Raw genomic sequence first — 12,003 nt, 5'->3', positions numbered from 1 at the left:
CTTATAGTTTCTGCATGCATGTGTGAGTTTGTAGGTCTGACAAAATCTTATTACAAAAGGAGGCTTGTATTACCTTAAGCAAAGACAACTTTATTAATGCTCAGGTAGCAAAATGATCTCTAAAATGACATTTGAAACACCTAAACACAAAGTAAACCACTCTGTTAAAAAGTTTTTGTATGAAGAGGTAAAGCTTAGATACGTAGAGAAACGCATCGTCTGCAAACAATCTCACTCTCCATCTCTATACTAGCAACAGCATGCAGTCACCTAGGATACCCAGTTCAAACTAAATCCAGTGTCATCTAAAAACTCATTGGACTCTCATCCCAAAGTACATTAAGATTTGCCATAAATAATTTATTATATTGAAATATCTCCATGCAAGTAAACAAAGGACAATAGTTTCAGAGGTCTCAAACACATCAAAGGGGGGTACAAGGGAGACCTAGGATCTATGAAAATATATTCAACAGATATACAGATTGAGACAAAAAATATATAAATACATTTACACCTATCTATATACATATGTACATTAGCAATATCACCCATGTGAATATCACAAATTATTTAGAAATCTCCTCTACAAGACGCCTCTTTTCAAAATGTGAGCGTCTATGTGGTTACGTTTCAAAGACATCGTACCCCATGTTTAGTTGTCAGGTACATGCAGTGAATAGCAGCACAGAATGTATGGAACCAAATAATCTGTAGCATCTATTGTTAAACGGTAAAGTGCATGATACAGATTTTTTTCTGATATATATGATAAACTGAAAAAATGCCCAGGGTTATAATAATACTGATAATACTGATAAACCAGTGATTTTTCTTTAATAGCTAGCATAGTGATACACTGCTTTTTAAATATCTGTATCTCAGTCACTCTACCAAAAATAAGCAGTGGTAAGCTTGTGGCTAGTATTAGATACTATTTTGAACCAGGAATACTACAATAAACATAAGTAGAGATCCACTTCTTAGTTTAATAAAAATGACCAACTGTCGATGTTTTGACTCTCAAAGTATCAACAGTCAGATTTTGGATTTGAGTGATTTTCTTCATTTCACTGGTCCCATTGCTTCCTAAGAATTTCCTAGAAATAATCTGATAAGCGTAAATTCGTAAGAAAGACCTGTGAAATTATTTAAAAAGTGCTCAGTTGGTAAACTTCCAATTATTATATTGGAGGTGTAATGTTATTATCATTATTATTATTATTACATTCCAATTATGAATTGCTACTGAACCTAAACCTAAAGTCTTTGAATCTTTAAGGCCGCACACAACAGTTCAGATGAATATGCAAAAATGTTAAATTTTTCAAAGGCAAGGATAGATTTAATATATGTGATGAATTAAGTTTCAGATTATATCCTTAATGGATCTGTCAGGTTTTCCATTCATTAAGATTTCAGCAGTTCTTTCAGGTAATTTATAGGAGCCCATTATTCTGCCAGAAAAAAAGAGAAATGTTAGGAATAATACAAAATCTAGAATTGTTTTGAATTATTTTATATTATTCCTATGTCAAAATCATGATTAAATCAAAATCAACGTAATATTTTTAATTTAAAAAAAATGTGATTTTACTTCATCAAAAAATGACTGAGATTTGATATATGGAGTGATAGCATTTTGAGATACTAACTCAAAATAAAAGAATGTAAGTCAAAATTGGGTTATTAAAAATCAAAATACAAAAAATCAAAAACAATACAATAAAAAATGTAGAAAAATCTGAGTGTTTTGTTTTTATTTATTCTGTATCTCTTACTGACTTTAACTGCCTTTGTTTTTGTCTCTGTTAAGTGTCTGACAGTCTCGTGAAAAGTGCTTTATAAAGAAAATGTATTATTATTATCATCATCATTATTTATTATATATTATTATTTGGCTTTAAGTCAAAGTTTTGACTTACATTCGAAAAAAATTGACAACCAAATAATTTTGACTGTCTAATGATGTTTACTTGTTAAAGCTCATAATTATGACTTACCAAGTGAAATTTTTGTTTCAGCATCTCATTATTTTAACTAATGATTATTTCTTTTTTGGTAACATTTAAACTATTTTACTTTTTTTTCTGTCAGAAATCGGCCTCTATAGACCTGTCAGAAAATCATAAACTACTTATAAATTTAATGCAACTATGTAACAATTCACTGGTTTTTCAGATAACTGAGTTATGTACTTTGTATATTGTCTCAGAACATTTTCCAAAATTGTTATTTATTTATAAACTGAGAATTACCACCATATTACATAGTTCTTTCAGGGAACCCTTTGAATAGATTGTTAGGAAATAATGGGACTCAATAAATAAACATTTTATAAATGGGGTGCAGTCATATGACATGCCTATCATGAAGAAAATGGTAATGTCAGATTGTAAACATTAAGGCCTCCCTTCAGGCGGAGATTATAACCAAAATCTACAGTATTTGATGACAATTTAAACAGTTCAGCCTACCATTAGTTTGCTTATGCTTAGTGGCAGAAATGACTACGAGAATGTTTCGAGTTGTAGGGCTCAACTTGTTAATAACAGTCCTGTTCTGATTGTGTATATCTATTATTAAATCCTTTTTTATAAAGAATGCTGTTACAGTGTCACATATTGACAGACATCATTGACAATTTGAATACATGTTAAACTCTATTATAAATTTGTCTTTGATCATTAAAGTGGCATATTTACATATATTTGTAAGCTCATAGTTATTGCATTACATAAAATTCAAAAACACATTTAAACCCTGTTTTCCGGTCATAGCACAGAGTACTCTGCCTTTGTCACTGAAATAAATAAATAGTTATGATATGTTCACAAAAAAATAACATTATTTGTACATTCGAAAGACAATGTTTCTCCAATTCGATAGTTTATAACACTGAACAATAAATTAAAAACATACCTGAAACAAGTCAAACTTAGTTGTGTTTTAACAATTGTCTTCTATTAAGAATAAAAAAAAAGTAGAGCACTTGACATTTCAAATGAACCGATATGGAGGAACAGTTGACATTTTCATGGATACTGTCAGAATCGACAGGCTCTGACAGACAAAGTGTTCATTTCTGCAGTGGTGGAAGTCTTTGAGGAATAGTGTGACTTTGCCTCGACTCTTGTAGTGGAATAAAAATCCCCCGTGGGGTTCACGAACCACACTGAACATGCTCTAAAAACTAGTAGGAATATTTATGTACCACAAACCTACCATATCTGGACAAATCTAGACATTAGGATTTATAAAATACAAAGAATTCCTGGATAAAAATAAGCTTAACCCCCAACCTTAAAGTATTAGAGCTGGGATAAAAAGTCCTGATGCTTTATATTGCATCGTTACTCTACTCCTACAACACTACCACGGTATTACCTCACTTCCTCTTTGCGACCACGGAGGAGTGAAGCAGGACATCCATTCACCACAGAGGGAATACCTCGTCTAACATGCTCTGCTGTTAAATAATGCCACCAGTTTTCAGTCTATTTGGTCGGTGTGTTTGAAACAAAAAGCAGCAGCTCATTATTTTTCCGTTCCTAGGTGGCAGCACAGACACCTCTCCACAACCTTCCCCCCAAAAACACGACTTCCTCAAAACCTCAACACGACAATTTCACGCAAACCTGCTTCATTTTACAAGGATGCCATCCTTATAATCAGCATGCATTAGGGAGGAGAAACACTTAAGAGTCTCCCCGTGAAGCTAGTTTTCAGTGCAAGTTTGAATTTCTGTTTTTAACATCCACACACAAACAACAGAACTGAATCAAGTCAAATCAACAAGACAAACGCCTTCAGAGGAAATTGTGCTTGTTTTTACACGTTTGAAAAGATCTTAGGTGTGGATATCAGCAACCCCCGGGTCCAGAAATAAAACCCACCCGGGTGTTTTGTGACCTCCGGAGGAGACATGTGCGTATGACTTGAATAAATAATAAATATGACATCTGGGGGTATTTACAGAGGGGTGCTATTTACAGAAGGAAAAGAAAAACTCTCCATAAACCCAATTCATTTCCAGTAAAAAACATAGAAGCTACAGCCGTGACAATACTGAAGTTAATCTATAAAAAGGTGAGTGGATAATGCCCCGGTTCCATGTAGAACTATTAGCTGTATGTCGGAAAATGTTCTGAACAAACAACAGACTTAATCATGATCACATAATGGAAATCACCCCAAAATAACGATGTTTGGAAAATGTGCTCATCTGCATAACAGATTCTGTTATAAACACGGTCACTCTAACCCTAATTTTGTTTAACCCTTTGAGGCCTGAGCAAATTGTCTTGATTTCTTCCAAAAACATGGAGAGAAGGCAATAAGCAACAAAAGAGGAAATTAATAAATAAGTAAAAAAAAGGTATTCGACAAGAAATGACCTGGCAATTAGTAAAAGCAATAAAATAAATAAAAGGGAAAATGAAGTTCAACTAAACTAACACGGTAAGAAAGACTAATTTTAAATATGTAATTATGATAATTCTAAAAAAAAAAAATTCCCTAGCTTTTATTCCCTAAACAGTTCTCCCTACTTTTTTTCTATCTCTACTTATTTCTTGCAATTTGTGGAAAATTTATTACCAAGTTGCTCATTGCCTTTCTACAATGTTTATTTTTATTTTATTTTATTTTAAGAAATTGCACCAGTTTTCTCAAGGTTCAAAGCAGCACAAAGAAATTATGTCACTCCAGGTTTCAAAGGGTTAAACATTATCATTTACCTCATTGCTTTTAGAATTATTACTGTCTAGTAGATCTAAAAAGACCTGCCTTTCCTCTCTGGAAAGGTTAGCAGCTAGTAAACACTACCACTTTCACACCTAAATACGGGGAATTTCAAAAATAAATCACATCAGAAGTAAGCAGAAGTCCTGTGCTGTCCTCAGTGCTGTCCTGTGCTTGGAACGAGTCAGTCATTACCATCTCTGCTCCTGAAATCAATCCCGTGCTCCTGTCGTGAGCAAACATCAGCTCCATATTGCACGGAGCAGAGACAGGCATCAGAATCAGAGCAGAATCTTCTCACAAAAGAGAATCAAAGCAGGAAACAGAGCGTGAATCAGATGGTATTCGCAGATAATTCTTGCTGTTGTTTGGATTTAGAATGATACTTTCTGCATTCTGTTGTCGGAAACCTCCATCTATCTACTCTAACACTTCAATAGGAATTCCCTGCAACACCGTTTCTAGTGTGTGTTCGTGTGTGTGTGTGTATGCATGTTTATCTGTGTGTGTGCACGTGTTTTTGTGTGTGTTTCAGTCATCCCGGCAGGTCGGCAGGTTGACAAAGGTGAAGATATTGTACTCGATGAGGCAGGAGAAACACAAGAAGACGGAGTAGAGGAGGAGACATGTGAAACCTAAGCGCTTGTCCAGTGTCCACTTGTTTAGGTGAACTCCCAGGACCTGGACAGACAGATTTTTTTTGGGCGGGGTGGGGTGGGGTTGCCAGGTGGGTGGAGAAAACAATATCAATAGGCAGAGTGAAGAAAAAAACCCATGGAGAAAAGTGAGAAAGCTGTCAGAGGAACTTGTGGTAAGACGAGCTGCCATATACTCACCGTCAGGAACACGGATGCCAGCAGGAGCACCACAGAGAAGATCAAACCTTTGCTGTTGAGTTTGATCTGAAAAGAGATCATGTTTGAGACATGAGAACATCACTATGAAGAAAAATATGTGCGTTGACTTAACATCAAATGGTCCACATGCACCTCCACCAGTCCTTCTATAGCTTTGTCGCTAGATGCTAAGAAGGCATTTGACAGGGTGGAGTGGGCATATTTATTCAAGATTATAAATTCCTACAGATTTGGTCCCTTTTTTATTAGATGCATTAAAAGCCTATATTCAAGAAGTAATGCTTCTGATGGCCGAGCATCCCCAGTTTTTAACACCAGGCAGGGATGCCCTCTATCTCCTTTGCTATTTGTTTTGGCCCTTGAACCTTCGGCTATATATATATGGTTTGTTATGATATTTCTGTTCCACCTGCTCTTGGTGCTATGTAGGTGGGGCCACACCTATATTGTATAATGTTTTCAAACCCCTGATGAAGGCAGGCATTGGTCGAAACATGTTGGCTTTTTAAATGATTTAGACACTATCATACAGACTTTTTAAAATGTAATTTCTCCTCGTTTTTGAGGTTTTCCAAGTGTTTTCTAAGATTCAGTTTATTACAATGGAAATGGTAGTATCAGAGGATCAGCTTAAGGAGGCAACTTTAATCTGTGCAAAGGTTTTATGTAGAGTTCAAGTTTTCAGTTCTGGACAACTTGTTTGGAAAATTATCTACTTATCTACCACTACTATTTATCTGTCTATTCTGCTCCAGAACTTCGGACCTTATGTAAAATTCACATGTGGACCTTTAATACAAGTAAGACTCTCACAAAGTAAGCTCCATGCAAAAAATGTGCAACTTTATCACTCTGTTTACAAATGACATCATCCGAGTACCTTATGTCATACACCTCAATGAGCTGTTGTTCAAAAGCTAATAATTATTTTTGAAAAATCAATAAATTACTACAAGTTTAATTTGAATTTTAATTGCTTTGTTCAACAGAATAACACTCATTTATGTTCTTTGTAGTGATAATTTGGTGCCGGCATAAACCAGCTGCTTTCATTATCAAACCAGTAACTCAGCGACTACTTCCTATCTCTCCATACACACAAACACAAACACACACACACACACACACACACATTTATTATAATTACAGTCTCTGTTCATCCTTATCTCTCTTCAGCTAATTTAGGGCCCGAGTACGAACTGTGCTGGGGAAATTTTTTTCATTTTGGTGCTTTTGGAAACGGCCGTGGCAAAATAACTCCACAGTGCCCCCTAACGTGTAGCCCCAATGGCCAGTTTCATTTACAATTACGAAACTTGGTAAAGGCACAAAAGCCTGTTGTACCCACCCCCCAAACCCAACAGGAAGTCGGCCAGTATGATTTCCAGCGATTTCCGGCCTCGTACTTTTGCAAACTTTTCCTACAGGGTTAATCCAATCAACTTCAAATTTGGTGTGTCCAATCTTAACCCCTTTGCAATGATTATTTATCAAAGGTCTGCGAAAAACTTTCATGGTTTTCCTGTGTCGTGGCGTAGAATGTTTATTAATTAATGTTTCACTATAAAACAGGAAATTGTTGTAACTTTAGTGTACATTGTCTGATCTGCCTGAAACTTCATAGGTTTGATAAAGGTCTCACCCTGAACACATCTGTATGACAGTATTCACTATCTGTAATAGCGCCACCTAGTGGTAACTGGAAGTGTATTTTTTTGTACTTTTGCGAATTTGTCCTACACAATTAAACTCATACAGCTGAAATTCTGTCTGTCTGATCTTAAGACCTTTTACGATTGCAAATTATCAAAGGTCCGCACAAAACTTTTACTGTTTGTTTGTGTCTTAGCATCGAATACCGATGTTTTGCTGTAGAGGGGGTAATTATTATAACTTTACTGTACATGCTCAAATCTTCTACAAACATGGCATGGTGGACAACAGTCCAGCCCTTAGCAGGTTTGTATGCTAATTTTCTGTCAGCATGCTAACATGTCTCAGTAGCATCCCCGCGATATTTTAACGAGAAAGCCCTCTCACTGCATTTTACCTGCATGTATGAAATCTGTTACACATCCAAATGTACAAAAAAGCCTCTTGGACCCACGCTCCAAAGCCAACAGTCAGTCATTTTGAATTTTGTGCCCACTTTTGGTGCTTTCCACCTCTTGTACTATTGCAAACTAGTAGCTATTAGCCCAATTGACTTCAAATTTTGGCGATGAAAAGTTATCAAAGAATTAGGATAGAATTTTGATGTTTTGTCATAAAACAGTAAATTGTTAAAACTTTGGTGTACATTGTCCGATCTGCCTGAAACTTAGGTTTGATAAGGGTCTCGTCCTGAACACATCTGTATGACAATATTGACTAGTTGTAATAGTGCCACCTACTGGCAGCAGGAAGCAAGCCTCTCATCTAGTGGTCGATGGAAGCACTACATCATGTGAAATATCTCACTCTAGGGTCCAAACTCTCTGCGTGCATTATTTATCCGACTTTCACAGAAATGAACGACCGCTTTAGCTGGAGTTCACCAGTACCCTGGTATACATTTCATCCCTGATATACATTTCATCCCTGCTTGCAGCTTTAATTATTATCATTATTAGGGCCCAAGCACCGACCGCAGGTGGTCGTGACTTAGTATTGTTTTATGGTGTGTATTGTGTGGCCACTAGATGTTGCTGTTTTTTGGCTGTAATTTGATATCTTGATCTGGATGTACTATGTAGCTTTATATAACTTTTCATACCCTATAGGGATACATTTTAGGTACGAGGCAGAGTGAAATTCACTAATGCCTTCTGATTATGGTGGGTTTACGCCCCAGTAAACTCTGCAATGGCCAACAACATATACATCAGATGTTTTTTGATTACTAGACTACGGTACAAGAGGCTAATAGAAGTCTTGAACCCCTTTTGTAAACGCATTTTAATGATATGACTGTATGCGATAGGGAGAAACTATTCCGATGTCTTTTCATATAAGTATTTATTTCTGATGAAGTGTGTGTTTTCAGCCACTACATGGTGCCGTTTCAGGCTCTACTTGATATCTTTCACTGAATGTACCCTGTAGCTTTATATTTATCTACCCTATAGGGTTACATAATATGTACGAGTTAAAGCAAAGCAAAATTTATTGATTCTAATCATATTTTCAAGGTTCGATTTTCACCCCAGTTAGTTATACAGTGGCCGAGAGTATACACATTTAAGGACATTGGAAATGATAAAAGATTTGTTGTACCATTAAGCAGACCTACAGGAGACTTAAAGCCCTCGAAAGTTACACTTTGATGAAGGCTTTTGTTCATGTGTGTGCAAGAAAAATTCAAATATCTTTTTACTAACAAGTTTTTGGTCTTTATGATTTGTTTGTCTTTTTGTTTTATTTGATAGCTTGTACTGGATGTATGCTGTAGCTTTATTGGACCCTTTTTGTGCCCTACAGGGATACGGTGGAGCTTCATGTATTCGTCGTTTTTATGGTTTTGGGGACCCCAGTTATCTTTACCACAGCATACAGATCATAAGGATTGTGAATCCTAAACTCCTTTGTAGTTGTTTAATGTGTCTTAATGGAAGTCTAAGAGAGAGAGAACATCCTCTTTAAATATAAAAATGTACTGTTTTTTATGTGTGTATGTCTTTGGCCACTGGTTGTTGTCCAGGCTGTAATTTGATATCTTATACTATATGTACTCTGTAGCTTTATACTAATTTATTTACCCTATAGGAATACATTTCTTGTACGAGTTAAGGCAAAGTGTGATTCCTCTACTTCTGTTTTTCTTATTGGTGGAGTGACACCCTGTTAAATCTGCAGGGACCAAAGACATACACATCAGAGGTTTTTAATACGAGCTTGCTTTAACATTTATGGTATGGTCTATCTGGTTGCAACCGCCACTGTGCGAGACATTTTTTAAATGGTATTGACATATTTGTAACTGATGTTATATTTTGTAAGCGTACTTCTTGTATATAAACGGACGCATCTGCTTAGTGTTCACAACGCTGATGAAGACTGTTAGTTGAAGCGCGTTTGTTGTGTGGCTGTCATAGGCCCAGAATTAAAAGCATCTAAAAAGGACATTATTGTGTGCTGATGGTCAGTTTTGTCATACATTGTTTTTGTGTCGTGCACCTGGAAAAGTTTTTCAGTTTTTGTTGGGAGTGTGCTTCTTTTTTTCCTTGTGTTGTGATCAAGCTGCAGCCCCGAACACATCATCATGTCAGTTAACTACAATACAAACTGCGTCACCTACTGGCAACAGGAAGTAAGCCTCATAACAAAAATATCCTTTGATTTACATGAAATTTACAAGCTTTGGTCTAGCAATAATGTAAACCAGGATGACGTAGATTTTGTGTTGCCGCTAGCGCCACCTAGTGCTTACTGGAAGTACAACACACTGAAATATCTCGCTCAAGGGTCCAAACTCTCTGCGTGCATTTTCCGACTTCGCTGAAATGAAAGATCACTTGAGACAGACTCTGGCCAGTACCCCCAGCTTGCGCGGGGGAGTGAGGGCCCATTCATCACTGCTTGCAGCTTTAATTGCTTTTTGTTGTTCTCTTCTGTATCTTGTAGCTCGTATTGTCGTTAAGATCGTGTTATCATGAAGCTGTGTATCACTTTATCATGTTGACTTTTTTGGGATGATTTTTTTAAAACCCAGCTGGATTTTATTATCTCAAGTGTACAGATTACTGCACAGCATCTTTTTCTGTTTTTATCAGATTTTCTCTGTTCATCCATCAGCGACTGTGTTTTATCGCAGCACAAAGAAACTCAATTGTAAACTTGAGAAAATACGATTTGTGTCTTATCTCAGCTGCTAACTTAAAGCAGAGTACAAAGACGCAGTCAGATGCAGCTCGATCTTGTTTACTCCTTTACATTGTGATATGGATTTCACATTAAGAGATAATTGTGTCTGATAGTGCTCATGGTTCCCAGCTCGCCTGCATGTTAAACCATGAAATGACAATTTCTTACTTTGCGAGCACTCACCCAACAAGGTGTAAACCAGTCTAAGCTTCAAAACAAATCTCCAGGACACCACACTTTATTCACCAACTATGGATATTCTGCCATCTTGCTTTTATCAGGGTGCTGTGGTGAACTTATGGACAAGATGATGTCCCTCAAAAAGCTCTGTGTACATCCCTGCAGTCAGCTTTGAACAAAAAAGCTAACTTTCATTTTGTCAACCCTACTACTTTTACATATGTTTAGAATTTTAGCACTACAACTCCCATCATGCTTTGGGTGATACAAACAGAATCTGTATGGAGGACTAAAGTTGCCAAAATTAAAAATCATTTAATCTTTTTTTTTTTCTAGTAGATTGTTGTCTGCACATCCAGGTATAGTATGACTTTCCATGGTGCAACATTACACTTTTCTGGCAGACAGAAGCTTCCCAAACAAAATGATAAATAAGTGACTAAATAAATTAAATAACATGCCATGTACCAAAAATAATATTAAAAATAAATGTTGTATAAAAATAATGCATAATATGTGACAAAACTGGTATTCTATCTTTATTTATATACCTTTGTATGACTTCCATTTTTTATTTGCTATCTTATTAAACTTTCCAATTATATCCTTTTATTCATTCATTTTTCCAACTGTAAAATGTGTCTATTTTTATTGTTTTCAATACATAAATTAATAAAACCATAATTCATATAGTTAATCTATGCACTCTGATGTCCATCAACTGGCAAAAAGTTGGCCCCTGACACAATCTGAATGACAGCTTGCTCATTTGCATAATGAAGAGGAAATACATAAAGAAATGTCAGAAAATAATAGTGAGTTAGACAGGTTTGGCGAAACAAGTAGAGGGAAAAAGTAAAAGGTGAAATCACAGATACATAATTAATAAGTAAATACATACATGAACAAATAAATATATTTTAAAGTGAATAGATTAATTTTATGATGAGAGTTTAATTGCACAATAATTGAATTAAAAAAATGAAATAATGAATAAATAAATGAATACATTTAAAATTCATAAAAATGTTAAAATATGAATTAACAAAAGGGAAACTTATATAGGAAGGTAAATAAATATGCAAAATATTACAAAGATGAATAAATATAGAAGCAATCAATAAAGAAAAGTCAACATATTTCACATTTTATCAATCAGCTATATTTATCTCAACATTATATTAATATTTAAAATATTACTTTAATATTACTTTAATGGCATGTTCATTTATTTTTTGGGTCATTTGTTTATTTATGCACTTTCAACGGCTTCTGTCCTCCATAGCAGTGCTCTCATTCACCATGGATAGGCATGCAGCATTTAAAGCTAGTCGTGGATGTGCGGACATTAATTTATTTGTTTACTGAAACTGAAAAAAAC

The 12,003-nt window shown here is 35.4% G+C and overlaps 1 protein-coding gene across 1 annotated transcript in view; it reads right to left on the bottom strand.

Moving 5' to 3' along the window:
• Window positions 1–4,796: 4,796 nt before the first annotated feature.
• slc24a3 (solute carrier family 24 member 3) overlaps window positions 4,797–12,003 on the bottom strand; it is a 106,335-nt gene continuing 99,128 nt past the window's right edge. Inside the window, 2 exon segments of the mRNA XM_042502174.1 lie at window positions 4,797–5,424; window positions 5,580–5,645. Coding sequence (XP_042358108.1) covers window positions 5,275–5,424; window positions 5,580–5,645 — 216 coding nt within the window. The 3' untranslated portion in view covers window positions 4,797–5,274.

This window comes from Plectropomus leopardus, chromosome 15 (genome assembly GCF_008729295.1).
Source record: "Plectropomus leopardus isolate mb chromosome 15, YSFRI_Pleo_2.0, whole genome shotgun sequence".
Lineage (NCBI taxonomy): Eukaryota > Metazoa > Chordata > Actinopteri > Perciformes > Serranidae > Plectropomus > Plectropomus leopardus.
Note: the sequence above shows the minus strand (reverse complement) of the source record. Positions and strands in the feature narration are given on the sequence as shown.